Source organism: Spodoptera frugiperda, chromosome 6, assembly GCF_023101765.2.
Source record: "Spodoptera frugiperda isolate SF20-4 chromosome 6, AGI-APGP_CSIRO_Sfru_2.0, whole genome shotgun sequence".
Lineage (NCBI taxonomy): Eukaryota > Metazoa > Arthropoda > Insecta > Lepidoptera > Noctuidae > Spodoptera > Spodoptera frugiperda.
The window spans coordinates 7,247,808-7,264,444 of record NC_064217.1 but is presented as its reverse complement, the minus strand read 5'-3'; the positions used below and the strand labels follow the sequence as shown (position 1 = coordinate 7,264,444).

General features: G+C 35.2%; 1 protein-coding gene across 4 annotated transcripts in view; it reads left to right on the top strand.

The window, feature by feature from the left end:
* The window catches only part of LOC118267555 (uncharacterized), a 54,799-nt gene extending 52,465 nt beyond the window's left edge, over positions 1-2,334 (top strand). For 3 of the 4 annotated variants that reach the window (XM_050694051.1, XM_050694049.1, XM_050694050.1), the window contains exon 4: positions 20-2,334. In XM_050694051.1, coding sequence (XP_050550008.1) covers positions 20-1,018 — 999 coding nt within the window. In that variant the 3' untranslated portion in view covers positions 1,019-2,334. The remainder of the gene's footprint in view (positions 1-19) is intronic. The other variant, XR_007705340.1, reaches the window with a different exon arrangement.
* Positions 2,335-16,637: the final 14,303 nt, after the last annotated feature.

Genomic DNA, 16,637 nt, shown 5'->3' with positions numbered 1-16,637 from the left:
ATTTCCCTTTTTGTTATAGTTCCCTGGATGCAAGATCGCGTGTGAATTCCATTCGGAAGCAGCGCGTGCGTCTCAAACTCAGCCTGTCATCCACACAAAGGGTGAGGGGGTGATGCGTGTGAGTGGAGCGCTTGCCCGCTGGCCACCGCCAGCACCCCGCGCCGCGTCCCGTCCCGTGCCACTCGTGTACGTCGTTATGCGTCGTGCCGCTGAAGGCCCCTGGCGGCAGATCATTCAAACTCAAGCTCTAGCAACTCGGGTACCTTCAAACAATGAGGGCGCCCTCCTACGAGTTCTTGTTGTCGACCCACTGGGACTTGTCACCATCTACAGTCCTGATGAAACGTGGGTAGCCCACGATACAAACACCTCCAACCATGATGAACACAAATGGACCCTAAAAGAGATTTCCCTCATTCACCAAAAGGTCTTAGTTATTGGTGAAATCGCATGGGAACCAAGAATAGCACGCGGAGTATATTTAGTTACTTGGGAAGTTGATGGTGGAGGCCTGAAAGGCAATCTGTTCACGGATTCCACCAGGGTTACTTTATCTCTGTGGCCCGATACGGTCTACCACATTCAAGTGGAGCTTGTGTCGCGGACACCGGGTGTTGACAATGAGAGGTCAGAGACCATGACTATCGACACCAGCAGAGCTCAACGCGTTTCAACCGAAAGCGTTCAGGATGTTCAAGTTAGTGAAGGGGACCGGCTGATGTCCGTTCTGGTAAGCTCTATGAGAGGGGAACGTGTACCAGAACGTTCACCTGACTCTGAACTAGTATTAGGCTGTTTATCAGCTATGATTGCATTTGGATTGGCTGTACTAGCTGCCATCCTATGGAGGCGGAGACGACGAGGAACGTTCCCAGGTACCAACGTGTACATTGGTTCATCTTCTGTTTTAAAGCGAAAGCTTGTTGAGGATTTCGCTCCAGCCGCGCATTGTTTCCAGCCGGTGCTGGTGCCAGAGACATCGACCAACGAGTCGGTGCCACGTGACGTGGTCGTGTGACGTCACAGCTTCGATATGCTGTCGGTGGAAGACCGCGTCTTCAGTTCCTAAGCATTTGGACGAACTCCGTTAAAGACAAGTAGTTCAAGTGGAAAGAAGTGCTGTTTGTGATACTCTAAAACTCTAAAAGAGAGAATAAGTGAAAGTTAAATGCATTTATTATGGAATGCCTGTAACTATACGTTGTACATTGTAATGGACTTTGGAACACTGTATGTAAATGCTGCTGTAATAAAAATTACCCATGTAATTTTGTTTGTACGTAGAGTTAGGCGATTGTAAATTAAAAAGTTACTACTTATAAATGTATTTATGAAACACAGTAAGGTTAACACCAGAAAAATTAGTTGTGTACATATGTTAAGAAAAAAATAGCAACTAAATGATAATTTTCTAAAATACGACTTGATTTATATACTGCTTGTAAATAAATAACTGTATTGCGTGTACCGGATTTCGATGTTCAATTTCAATTCGTTTTGGTATTCTAAGAAGATATTGAGATCCACCACGAGAGCATGGAATATAAAGTTTCGTTTTAGTGCTCTCGGACTGATATCGGTAAAGATGGAGTTTAAAACGAAATTTCTATTTAATGTTATCGAAGTGGATTGTTATACGGAATCAAGTTTATTAGACTAATCGGTATAAATATCTAGAACTATTTTTACAACTAGTCCTTATTATCGTTTAGTTAAACATAGTTATTAGATATATTTTACGATAATAGTTTCGATGAGGTTCTGACTCATTCTAGTGAACTTTACGACGTCTTCTTCAGCAATAAACATAATTATGTATGTATTTGTAAATAATGGAAACATTTATTGTAAAAACTTAACAGAGAAATTATATTTTTCTTGGCCTATGACAGATATTTGTAGAAGTTACGGGTGGATGTATCGATTAAGGTTTTTCCAGAAAATATGAGTTTTGATTCCATTGCTACGTGCCCATACCTCTGATTGTCTTTCAGAATTTCTTAGCCATACACGTAATATTACGTATATCAGTGTAGTGTCATAATGATTTGTTTAAAGTTGATGTTAGGCTTTAAACACTTGTACTTAATAACTTAAGTTTCGTTTTTGTAGTGCAAAAGTATAAAAGAGACCAAAATTATATGTTATTTGAAACAAATTTTGGTTCTGTGACAACCAAAATCCGAGTAGGACGTAAGTTAGGAGCTTAATTAAATTTATTTATTTTTTTGTGATTAATTAGTACCTTCACTCGATTTTGTAAATAAACGAATTGCTATAAATGACGACGCTGATCTTTAACGTGTATAAATAAATATGTCTGCCAAATTACAACTGTGTTTTAATTTATCGACATTGTTACTGATGGCGGAAAAAATAGATGTCCCATTGTTCTCATCGTCTTTTGTCTCAAAATACTGCACAAAGAGTGTTCATCGGTGCCGGAACGGGACCTATATAAAAACTAAATACTTCGGTAATTTATATAATTTAGAGAGGACGCAAAGAATGACGGCTAACGAACGGTTCTGACACCTTAAGCGAGATTACCAAACTTTTTCATTACATTCTCGAACTTTCTTGACGATTTATAAACGAGTGTTGGGCAATTACAGTTTTTATACACTGATGCTTCAAAGATATTGAATATTAAAACACGTTTTGATGAATACGTAGTTAGCCCTTCGAGTTTCTAACTAGAAATCCATAAAAGTATTTGTTATACCAAATGTGTCTAGTTCCTTTTCATTGAATAAAAGTACAATAGCTTGTTATTTTTCGTTTAAACCATTGAAACATAATTTATGGCCACATATTGAGTTTAAGCGTCAATAAATGTCACAACTACAATATAACTATTCAATATCGATATTAATTTTTAATACCCCGCGAGTTTAGCGGGTTTTACCGCTTGAATAAACATCAATCATTTCAAAGAATCCTTTAAACAAACATTGAGATTTAACTCCGGGTAAAGGATACCGTTGGGGCCGTCTAGCCTTCCTCGGATAAAACGGTACTATTGTCTAGGGATTAACGTCAACGAATTTGTTGTCAACAAACGCCTGATCAAACAAAAAGATTTGTGCCTCACACAACCAAGGTACCCCCTATTCCAACTATTGTCGCCCTGTCCGTGCCAGCTAAATACTTAAAACATTTTTTTTTTGTCAAATAACGGGACATAACAATGAAATGCATTTTAAAACGCGTCGCTTCAAAAAATTGGGTCGTCGGGCGAAAAAGAAAAAAAGACTGAAATAAGTAAGTAATCGTAAATTCCGTCCTATCTTTTAAAAAGCCAATTACAAAGTTTGAGTTTCATTAAATTGAGAAATCCATTAAGCTAATCGCCAAGTTGGGAGCCACCGACGTGACGATTATGAAAAGGTTGTTCCGACATGCAAATGTGGAGGCATCTTAATGTAAATTACGTGTAAGTGGAAGACAGAGCCGGCATTCTGAACTATAATAGACAGTCGTCTACGGTCGCATTCACGGATCCCCATAATTCACGTCGTAAGATTAGATATCGCCTTTTTGTTTTCACATCGTTAAAGTCGAATCATGCTTGTCTTTTTTTTATAAAAAGCCAGTTAAGATAGTCGCTCTTTGGTATCGGCTTCTAGTTTTTCCCCATTCGTTTTCATTAAGAAAAAAAGTTATAGAGTTTGCTATAGAAATCTATGATTATGGTAACGTAAGGCCATTTATTTTAGTTACCCATTTTATTCTTGGCCCGCGGTTCTAGTATAAAGCATAGGCTCATAAATAACAAGGAAAATAGAAGGTGAACGCTTCCACGAGTATCCTTTTGGGAGCGGGCAAAGCATTCTTTTAAGATTTATTACAGAACTTGAGCACATTACTTATGCCTTATGTGCCTTTGGTTACGATAGTCCCCTAAATGTAGACATTTTTTCGGTGCACATCGTTTTAATTCATTCTGATTAGTTTTGTCATGCCATTCAAATGACTGTGATTTACTGCGCCTAATATACATAATAACATATTATTACTGTCTATTCTAATATTGCTAAATATAGTTAAGGTATTATTACAATACTTCTATACATACATATAGATAAGTATGTGTAGGTGTGTGTAACCAAGCAACAGAGAAGCACTACTTGCTCAATAAACTAGCACGGATAGGAGAGATTACCGACTCAATATGAAGGCATATGTTATTACATAGACACAAAAATAATAATCCTCCTGTCAAGCAATATAAAAAAGATCACGTAAGTAATTTTATCCATAAAATAAAATCTCATAAGTTAGAGGGAAAATTGCGCGATATCAACTGAGTCGATCCCCAATAACACAACATATTATGTTCTACGATCTGGATTATCCTGCGATTACAAATCCTTATTCCAACTCGATAGATAACCTAACGTATAGCTGGAGATATTGCAATCGGTATATTTTAAGTTGATCCTATCTAAACTGCCGAAGCAAAGCGAATGTGTGGGACAGACTTTCTTGTTAACGACCTCTAGTACAACTATCTTTTATGTAACTGAGGTGTTGTCTGATAGCGAACCCTGTTATTTAAAAGCTGGGTATGTTACCATTTTAATATCGGAGCGGCGATACTTAGTATGAAGTGCATAGATTGTATCTCCACATAGTCTGCATTCTTTTAGCAGTTATTTTGATCGTGTGTAGGTAAATGAATTGAAAACATGGATTTTTCTCCAGCACGAAAATCCAATTTTCATATACGGTATCTACTATAACCCCTTTATATCTAGATTCGCATATTAAGTACAAAATTATGAATGTAAATGCATAACAGAGATTTAAATTTTAATACGTCCATTTGCTAAGTCTTTAGCAGGTGACCTAAAGTAACTAGTATGGTGGCCTTCAACCTCTTTATGCCAAGATAATAAGAGTGGTTTTTGTATAGCAAATCTGATGACATGCTTTCAACCGTAGGACGGAAATTCATGTTATGCGATTACCACTAGGCTTAATGATTGTCAGATGGACATTTCAAGTGCCCGAAGCGTAGCTTCTTATCTAAAGTTGCGGTTTGAATCTAAATACTTGACGCAGTTATAATAAATACTTATGCAGATTTTATTATATTAAAACGCAAACACTTAAATACCCAACTACTTGAACCTTTTATAAATCTACAGCTATTAATATAAATTTAATGAAAGGACCCCACAAATAGGTATCTTTTCATTCTCTCTGAGAGAGCTTCTACAAAAACTAAATTAACCAGAATGACGAGGTGAAACTAGACATTCTCGATTTAAGAACTAATTTTCTCCCAACTGTGACATTTATTATAAAAGTATCTAAAGAGTCTTTATTGAAAGAACTTGATGAAATCAAGTTACGAGAGGTTTTTGTAAAATATTCTCTTCAGATGTCACTCCCCCTCTCAATCAAAGTCGGCAATTAAGGATTGGCAATATTAAAGAAAGGTGGAATGGATTCTTAAGAATTGAATGTTAATTGATGGCATGCTCTCGTGGAGCAATTACCACTAGTCTTAGCGACTGTCGGGCGGACATATCAACAGCTACACGTCTGCTTATCTCAAGCCAAGGAGCGCATTTATCAAATAGAAGCCTTTTCACACGACTCGTTTTGATTTTAGAACGTTCTATATTTTTTATCGAAATTTGAATCTAAGTTTGTTTAGTGCCAGTTATGTTTATTTAAATCTGGAAAACTTTTTAAAATCTTTTTTTTATGAATCCAAATGAAACATGAATTTATAAAAAATAAATTTAAAATAATAGTCGTCTATTTTTACAGACTTTTTAAGTGAAGGAATGAAAAATATGTCCAGTTAATGGGTTTTTAATTCAGCTTTTAGAGACAAAACATTAGTATCCACTTAATACAATTTCGTGCCTAAAATTGTATAGCATCGATCGAAAGAATTCGATATCAACAACCCCTTTTAAGAACACAATTAATATTAAAGAGAGACTTTTCAAGAGAGATTTATAGTTCAACACACAATTTTATGACTTTATTTTGAAGCAGCTTTTGTTTGACATGGACGAACCAGTGGAGATGATCAATTTATATTCAAAACATTTGGAACGACATTCGTTTTATGGTTTCCATGAATCTTAAAATCGCGGATCGTGGGTATAAACAAAGCAATCATTGCCTTTATACGCAAAAAAGGACGGTTTACATTTTTATTTATACAGAATGTTTTATATTATATCTCAATACTCTACCCTTGGGACAAAACCATCGAATGCTACGCTACGAAGATTCTGATGAAATAAAACGAACAAAATTTAATTAAATGTAACACTGCGTACAAATGTTCAATTTGTTTGGCTCGCTGTGTGCTTACAAACTATTGTTGTACGTACACGTTTTTACGAACCCGTTTTTAGTCCAAGATAAATTGGTCTAACAACATTTGTCATGTTTAGTGAAAATGTTAAATATTTTTACGAGGCTAAGCTAAACGTAATTTATGTTTAGCTTTATTTATATAAAGAGAAGATTTATTTTTATTTGTTACTAAAAGTGTAGTGAATTTAAATAGAGTCACAAAAATAGTAGTGCGGTTTGAATGTCGAATAGTCTACTTAATATGAAAAGTCTTTATTTTAATGCCTCTTTATTTATTTTATTGCGAGATTTAAATAGGAATAGGATAACATGGCGCATGTAAGATGAAGTTTATGTGATTAATTCTGAGTTGTAGTATTAGCTAGCATTTAAACTAGAACATTTCATAATCTGTCCTCTTTTTACTTTATAGCATCTTAGCCTCATATTCAGAACTTCTGACAGCTTGATACGAACAAGCTAGGTAAATGTGAAAGGGCTTAAGCCCTCGAAGCGCTCGCGCAGTAATGGGCGGCTGTCAACGCGTGGGCGATCGACTAAACATCAGTTGTAAATACACGGTAAATATTTGTCTTCGATATAATTACTGTAATTGTACGAGAAGACGGTGGACCGGTAAAATTAATTGAAGTGTAAATTAGTTTATTTGAAGGCGTTAATGGTATGTATTATGGCTACTTGCAAGTGTAAGAAAATAAAACAAGGTACGGAATTATATATTATACTTTGATGCCACTTTTTGTTAAAATACTCGTAAGTGGTTGCATAGTAGATCATATTTGACTGTACTTTAATAATATTTTTTTAAGTTCTTTAATGTCTGTGAATTAAAATAGATTTCAGTTGAAAAATTAAAGTGACAGAAGCAACTGTGTATAAAACCTCTTGTTTATAAGCTGCTAAAGTATTTAGATTTGAAGGTATTACGACTATTTGCGACCTATTTACATGAGTTTTACGTATTTGTAAGTACTTTATAGGATTTAAACACTCCAAATGGCTTTGCTAACGACATGTAAATTGACTGAACCACTGTACTGGACTATAAACCCAAAGGTTTGTTTCAAATGTCGTGCTGGTGTTTAATAAACATACGTGTTGTTAGCCTAGATCGTATAATCTAAAGAAAACTAGACAAAATCTAAAAGGCACTTCAATTTATTACTCGTTAACTTTAATTCTGGTGGCGTAAGCACTTTCTGATAATATGTTCTACAATTTTTGAATAAAGTGTTGTAGTTGTCGTAATGACCATGGGAGTTTAATATTTAGGTGCTGTTCCAGGACTTATGTTTCTGTCACTGCTTGCTTCTCCCACTCTGAAACAGAAGTTTAAAAAGGCATATTAAATTCACATGTAATTATATCTTGTTTTCAACTTTAAAATGTCCATTATGTTGAAGTTTCTTAACTAGAACTAGACGAAGTATATGCAAATTCATCTGTATTTTATAGAGTGAATACGACATTTTTCAAAAAAATTAATCCCACTAGTCTTGCAATTACAAAAGCTAGCAATTCGATAAAGTAGCACAACAAAACCATTCACTACCAAGTCCCTCGTCAAGAAGAGTATAGAAACAGATACTAGCAAATCAACCTTCTCCAATCTGTCAATCATCTCATTACATTTTCGACTTAAAATCAAAACCAAAAAATTCAAATCGTAATGTCGAAATTTGATAGAAAGGAGTAGTTCGACATGCTGGCGTCTGTACATCAGCGATTACATTGAAGGAGCTCGTAGTCCCAGCCATTACTCTTGTAGATAGGTACCGATATCTACAGTACTTATGAATAAACACTTAGCGATATTGAATGCAGCCCGTTTACGCCTATCATTGGGGTTGCTAGCTGCCATGTTCGATTTACCCAACACTCCATGTAGCTGGTAACTGGTAAGTCGGTGTGAACACTTAGAGAAGTCTTGTTTTACGTTGATATATCTGCTTTTAATTGAATTATGACTGTTATTGTGTTATTTTTTAATGTGAAATTAATAGTCATATTCTTCAATATCTTCTGGATTGCTAATATATTTCAAATTAATCCAAATCATAACTTTGACGATAACATCGTTTCCGATTAATCTGTTGCCATCTACTAAGATAATTAAAAACAGGGCAGGATAAAAATATCAGTTTAAAGATAAAACTCAATAATTGAACTTTGTTGAATGAAAGGCACGTTTTGAAGACGTGGCAACCCTTAATACACTACTGCCTCTGTTGCCAGCTATCAATCAATAATTCGCGGAAGCGAGAAATTATCTAGAAATAACTGTTTATAACCATTTATAAATTACATACTGTTGCTAGATCAAATACGAGGGAAGCCTCGAGAAGTTAATTATCGTGGTGCACTTAAGTACACCGATAAAGTTCTTGGAGGTAACTCTTGAGGTTTTCTAGACTGAGAGTCAAGAACTTTCGAGGGTTATGAAAAGACTAGTGGAAATTTGCATTTTATAGAAACATCCAATTAAGAAAATGAAGTGGGGAAACTAACCAACCAAAAATTTTTTTGTTTTTTATAAAAAAAAAACATTGACCCGCACTAGGATTCCCTCCTGTGTCGTGGGTGCGTTTACAAAGTCCCAGAACCGAAACAACAATTTCTGGATCACACAAAGAGTTACTCCGTACGAAAATCGAGCCCAGGTCGATATAATTTTTAGGTACACAAATTTGTTAAATAATTTACAAAAGTAAATCCATCCAAAGTCCAGAATTTGAACAAAATCTATTGATTAAAGTTAATGAGTGAAAGTGTACCTACCGTGCCAAGAACTTACACTTTTCATAATATTAGTTAGAAGTATAACCATAGACCGTGTTATGGTGTTAGGTTGAGAACACGTAGAGCAAACCCATGTAAGGTTTAAACATCGCACAGGGACTAGACAAATAGCTTACCCATCGCTTGTGATCACGACACAAACCTGTTTTACTTGACTTATGCAGTACTGCTTGCACGGAATTATGCTTGCACTTTTGGCACTTGACCGCTATTAAAAGAATATTTTGCTGATTAGGAAGGGACAGGATCTCGCTACTTACCAAATGTAAATGCTCAATATCAAAGTGAGAAGTGAACTTGGCTTCTTTAATTTACTTGGGAAGAAAACCACTAGACTCTTGACCTATAAGGCCATGTCTATTAAAATATCGTGTTGGTATGCCAAAACTTAAGAGATATTTCCACCCTATAAAATATATTATTGAAAATTTATAATAGCTACAAATTATTATGACATGAGCGATATTTTTGGAGTGACAGATACGACTTCAATAAATCATGAATAACAAAAGACCACATTATAAAAAAGGTATTCGGACAGAATTAAGTAGATGTAAACTCTATTGTCACAACAGAAGGCATCAATAAAAACCACAGCACACCTGTTAAAGAAACTCACCGATAACAAGTTTAAATGAATACCTTCGCTACTCGAATATCTAACAGAAATTAGCATTTAACTTTATATCGGATAACGGAACTGTTGCTCCTAAAGTTGCAATTACGGATAGTTCGAATGTTGTTGAATGAGTACAACAGGTGGCGTTACCGGTTAATTACGATAAACAAAACCGGTTATAATAATTAGTAGGGGGCGGGAGTGGGAGGGGCAGGCCGCTGTCCGTAAAGGCGTGGTCGCTTTTCGGCGACTCAACTCATGTATAATTTAACACGTGACTATGTTGTAACTGTGGGCTTTTATGGTGATATCCGAGTTTGTTTGGATCTCAGATTTTGTGGGAATAAAATTACCTTTGACAGTCAGCGCGAGATTCGATAACAACTCTAAATATCAAGCAAGATTGAGCACAATGATCTTGCATTGAAGTGTAGAATTTACAATTTGATGTTCATCCATAAACTTCACATCTGTTATTATGAGCTCAGTGGTCAAAGTCAAAGGCATCGACAATGAAATTTTTGGTGTAAAAACGAGAAGAAATGTGCCTAAGTTCTTACATAACTTAGACCATGTAATAGTACGAAACGTAATACAAAATTATTATTACGCTTAAAAAATCTTTCTCCTCAGCTATTTACAGCAGTAGCTTCATGTTAAACCACATTACTTTGCAGTAAAAAACAAAATAATAACTCCATATCACGTAGCAATCAGCGCACAATTTACTAAGCTCTACTTAGCTTGCGGTGCGCGTGCGTTCATCGTGCGTACTGCGCGTGACTCAATGGATGCATTGTGGACCAAGGTTTGGGACCAACTTCCAACACAACCAACATTTCGTGACGGATGTGGTGAGGTTAAATGGCAAGATATTTGTGTTGTTTTGTCAATTCAATGTAAAATGAGGGTACTGTATATTCATTCAGTATAAGTATGTATAGTAAATTGTTTAAGTTTAATGAAAAAATAATTATAACACATTACATCGACCAATAAGTACATTTAAAACCATTAAACGATGAAACTACATTGATCAACACTAAAGTAAGTGCATCTTCTTCTCGGGAAATTAAATTAATGTAATAATAACAGCATCTACCAATATCCAACACCTTGAACCAACATTGGAACCAATCTTATGTCGGCTTGCTACAGCTTTAATAGTCTAATTCACTTGCAAGCCCCGGCGGCGGAGTTTTTGTGACAAACTAACGTTCGTGGTGAAGTTGTGAGTTTTATTGTGTACGTGACAGGGCATCTGATAGCCAGTATGCATCCTGTATACATAATGTGTAGGTAAATATCATTGTCGTGGGTCATGTAAATCCTGGACACAAAATAAAAAAAGTTATGCTGATGCGTGAACAGGTTGCTGATGAGGACTCAATTGTTAAACATGATGAAAGGGTCTTAGCAACTTTTTACATTGTAAAATGTATATTTTTTACCAGATGTGTAACGAGAAATTTTATTCGTGTGGATACATAAAAAAGTTATACGTGAATCGTTACTTTTTCTCTTATACTCATAACAATGTGACTGTGCTAGGCTTTAAAAATAAAAAAAACGTCACGTCTTTTAGCCCCGAAGGGGTTAGGCATTGCGAAACGTAATGCTACTATACAATGTACATCCACTTTTTATCATTTGTGTTAAAAGTCCCATGTAATAGGGGGTAAGCCTATTGCCACATACCCGGCACAATTCCAGACTCCGTGCTACTACTAAGAAATGTAGTAGTAAAGCACTACTATAAGCCTGAGTCCCAGTAATGCTTTGCCTGACCTGCGAATTGAATCCGTGCCCCCTTGTCCGTGTGACCACTCAACTAGCGAAGCAGTCCTTTTCTTTAAAAATAAATTCTGACTAAACCCCATGCAGATCTATTCGGTTATTTTATCCTGAACAAGCAATAAGTCACTACACTACACAATAAATCCAGTATTAGTACTGCTAAATTGAAAGCTTCTATTCATAAAATCATTGCTGCTAAGTTGTCCAATAGTCGCGTTTGCACCTTCTAAATCCACTTCAACTGACAATTGACGCGAAATGAGTTCAGTATACCGGTCTCAAATTCATTTTCAAGGCCATTTTTTATTTGAATCGAAACCGGTGCTTAGTCAATGGAATCAAGGGGAAAAAAATTAAAACATCCCATCATTCAAAGCTATTTTCTGTGTCATAACAGAAGCAAATAAGGTACTGGATATTTTTAACCCTCAAAAATTGTTGTACTCTACTTTAATTAATTCCTATCATGCATTACAAAGGTCTCCGACAATTTAAATGGCGATTAAGATTGATGGGTTTGGGATTTAGCGAATATTGAAGTCATACGGGAATTATCACGAGTGACTATTTACATGATCAATCATTCTGGCTACCAAAATGAGTGACACAATTGTAATACGAGGGTCACGCCTATTATTGAATTAGGGGTAGATAATACACATTTTTAGCAAGAAGCCTTTTTGAGATGCGGGCGAATCTGAAGTTTACAATGTTCACTTCATTATATTGCTATTTGAACCTTAAGCCGTAGTATGCTGGGAGCGCAGATCTACGCGAGACATAATGTGTTTTCTATTGTGTCTCATGTACTGGGATACAAGAGGTTAGATATAGGGCAATCAACCAAATTATGAGTAACTTAAGAAATAATAGTGTACTTCTACAGTTCCTATAGAGAATTGATAAGATCGATCGGAAAGATCGAAGCTACCTACACAGAACAAATAGAGGACAGAAGTGTGTGCACAAAGACAGATGCGCTCTATTCTTTGAGCTCCCATTACAACGTATCGGTAATTTGATACGACTGCGATATATCAAGTCGTGGGATAGGATTTTTTGAGGAAGCAGCTAATAGAATACTTCCAATTTCCTTAGTATGGGATGCTTTTAAAAGTATATCTTTTTCAATGCTTAAAATGTATTTTCAAAATCTTTTTGTGTTTAACTCTGTTACGACTAGCAAGGGGAACATGAAACATTGCACTTTCATAACATTAGCAGGAAAGATGGCACGGTAATTTGAAACTAGCATGTGAACCAACCATCCAAACCGATATTTTAACAAGACACTACATTATGTACCTCATTAAAGCAACCATACAATACGAACATTTCTCATAACATGCTGCAAACAAAATCAATTACTATTAGTTTTAGAAGCAAGACAGAAAGATAAAAGACAAGTAAAATTGCAACATGCAGAGAAATGGCCTGTACATTTTTCAGAGCTCGACTTTAGATGGTATCAATAATTGGCATATCTGTGAACGGGCACACGGTAGATCATTTAATTTTCTTAATAATTTTCTATCGCGGAGCGCCTGAGGCAACGCGCGCCGGTCTAGCCTGCTTCTCGTTTTATACTTTTTAGTAATACAGTATAATCAATCTACGTACGGATGTTTAGGCCTACATGTAGTAAATGCGATAATGTGAGATAAATTGTTTTGATGCGACGCTGGAATGTAAGACAGTATTTTTTGTTGTAAGATTGATGTGTAAAACATTGATTCATGATTACGTTCAAATTTGTAAAGATTATTTTGAAGCGGAGAAAATTTTGTAATTGTCTTTTTAAATTACCGTTCAATTTGTATAGAATTATTTTTGATGATCAATAAATTGAGTCAGTCTAAGAATACACAATTTCTTAAACTTATTTTACTTGTACTAGCAGTGCACTAACATCACATGTCTCGGCGAATCCCTGCATCTCACCTCACAGTTTACTGCACCGGTAATCTGAATCAGTTGCGTCGACCAGTGATTTATAGGAACCGCCCGACGTCCAAGCATTCCGCTTTGTCTCAACCCGCAATAAAGGTAATTTCGTTACAAACTATGGACGTCCGTAGACCCGGTACCTTTCTATTAGCGTTACGAAAAGGTATCATGATAGTCTTGCCTGTAAATTAACCTGATTCTGTTTTAGTTGTGTAATAGCTTCTGTCTAGATTTATTACATTGTTTCAAGCCATTATAATCGTCCAAAACTAGTACGTTTGTGGTGGCTCATTTCTTGAATTCTGATATCAAGTTGAGTGTTCCAGCTTGATGGGGCCAGTAGAGCTGATGCTGCGGACTAACTAACTGGGGCTCCGGCTTAAGCCAGGCGTAGAAACGGGGTGGATAAAAAAGTGTACCAGCTTCATAAAAAATGTTAGCAACACATGGTGACTTAGATAGGAAGATGTATATTGCAGTGACTACTTATACAAGTATCAAAAAAAATCAAAACACAAAATTAAAATTGTAACATTCACACGACGAAGAAATTAAACAACATTCTGTCCCACGTACTCGTGTACGCCGCTCTTAGATGGCAAACAAAATCCAGATCGAGTTTCTTATTAATAGGTTGAACTAAATTACATGCAGTATCTATCGCGAGTGCGGCAGCATCATTCAGACTATGTAGCAATAAGTACTCACATCTAGATTCTGTACCAGTGACAGGTTAGTAATCCATCGGTTGCAAGCATCTCGGAACTGGTTTCTGCAATTGACTCTTACAACTTACGGGTTAACAACCAACTGAGCTTCCTTTTACTTCTAGATTGTTGGATGTTGATGGTTAGAGATTGATGTTGCTAGTGTTTGTTTTTGTTCTTTGTTGTTTACGTGACTCTGATGAAGCGTTCTATTTTTTCATGAATGAGGATTTTTATCTAGGGGAATATTTATGTATATTATATTTCGTCAAGTTTTGTTTCTGCAAAAGATAAATGGATGTTATATACCTAAGAGTTACACATGAAATAAAGGAGTTTGATTCGAATAATAAATTCTAGTCGGGAGTTGATTAAATTATTCCTTGATTTATTAATCCCGAAAATGTTGGTGAGTAACTAATGTTTAGCAATATTTACACTGATTTTAGTGCAAACCGATCAGAGCCTTATGAGGGTGAACCTACTGATATAATATTATTGCAATAAATTTAACCGAGTCTCTGGATACCATTCTTCATCCAGTAGAAGATCTATTGCAAAATTACCTAAGACATGACCTAAGGAACTCAATAGGACATGATTGTATTTCTCCATAACGCAGGTGTGTACCTATTTAATCTATTATGAAATATTATCTCCGTCCAATCTATTACAGGTGCTGCGTTCAACTGAACGACAGTATTGGTAAATCGTATTAATGTCAAATGTTGCAATGCACTGACATTTATGATCTGATACAATTATATAAATCGCGTTCCTATGACAAATCACGATTTGCCAGCCTTCTGAATTTATTGTGTTTATCAGCAAAATGAATTTTCTTATTGCACGTTTATTGTGAAATTTTAATAAATAACTTGTCGCTGTTATTTATTAAGGCTTAAATGATTTGGCAAAACGTTTTATGTTTTCTTATCATTTTGGTTTTATAGCTTCCAGTTTTGTTTATATTTAATCTAATGCTGATGTTTGCATGGTCTTAATTTTCTTGTTATCTATTTTAATATCTGTTAAATGGCTACTGTATATCTTATTAACACAAAATATCCATCTTACCAAGCTTCTTTATCAGCTTTATTCCTAGTTTTATCTTTATTATTAAAATCCATTAAGATAATAACAATACGAACTCACGCTCTAGAAAAAATACATTCTCAGACAATATGGATAAAGAAGACTTAATTATACGCGCTGTTCATTATTAGCATAAATTAAAAATTAATCTATAATGGACTCTATGACTTAAGAATTTAAGATAGAAATAGCTTTTAAATTTATTTATTGCTAATGACCTGGACGTACAGGGTGAATTAATTGAATATAAAAAATATTTTTATAAAGTGTAGCATATTTTCTTAATCCGGATAAGCTCTCGCTACTAGATACTTACATATTGTATCATATAAACGAGTCTATAAATAAATACTAATAAATTATGAATAAGTTGTGTAGTCTTCAAATAACAACCCAATAAACTTCCAAAATTATATAAAAAGCGGTTTCTTTGACGGACACTCAAACCAGTATTTTTGTCAAAGTAAATTTTTTCCTTCATACATTTTAGGACGTTGAATCAATATACAGGTCCGTCGATAAACCAGCTTCGGTTAAATGTGCGTCCTGTATATATCAAAGGGGAATGTTTTATTCAATGTATTGAATCACTAAAACCTAATCTTAATTGGTATGGCAATTCTCGGTATAATTGACATTAAACGATTTATAGATGCCGACATCATTTAATGCCACACTATAGTGAACAAGAAACTATTCATTTCAGCGAAACTATCTGCTAGAATGCTAATTACGGAATACGGCATATAATCACGCCTTTTATTCGTCTAGGAAAGTACTGAGATGCACTTAAGTAACATATTTTGTTTTGTAGAATCAACTTTTGGAAAATTACGTTCAATAATGCACCTATATATATATCACTGATTGTGGCAGCAAGACAAGTCTATACGAAGGATTTTGTATCCATTGTATACTACTTGTACTTGTTTTGCTGCTTGCTTCAATCACAAAACTATGAAAAATTTTTTTTAATGAATTTACTAAATAACTAAAATCACGGTTTAGTCACGTAAATTCACGGAGAAAAGCTCTGCTAGTTTCGAATCACTGCTAGTTTCGGACTCTTCATTATGAGCAGCGTGGACAGACGAACGACGTCGAAACTAGTAGAGCTTTTCTCTATTAATTTACGTGTGTAAGCCGTTAGGTTAATATAGTATGTCTCACGATGATTATTATAAAAAAATAGTAAAAAGTTTAACACTTAGGTTTGATTTTGAATTGATCTAAAGATGTCTTGCTGAACAAACGCACTTACAACCTTCGTCTAACAAAGCAATAAAATGTTGTTTTTTTATATTTAATCAAATTATTTGCCTTTT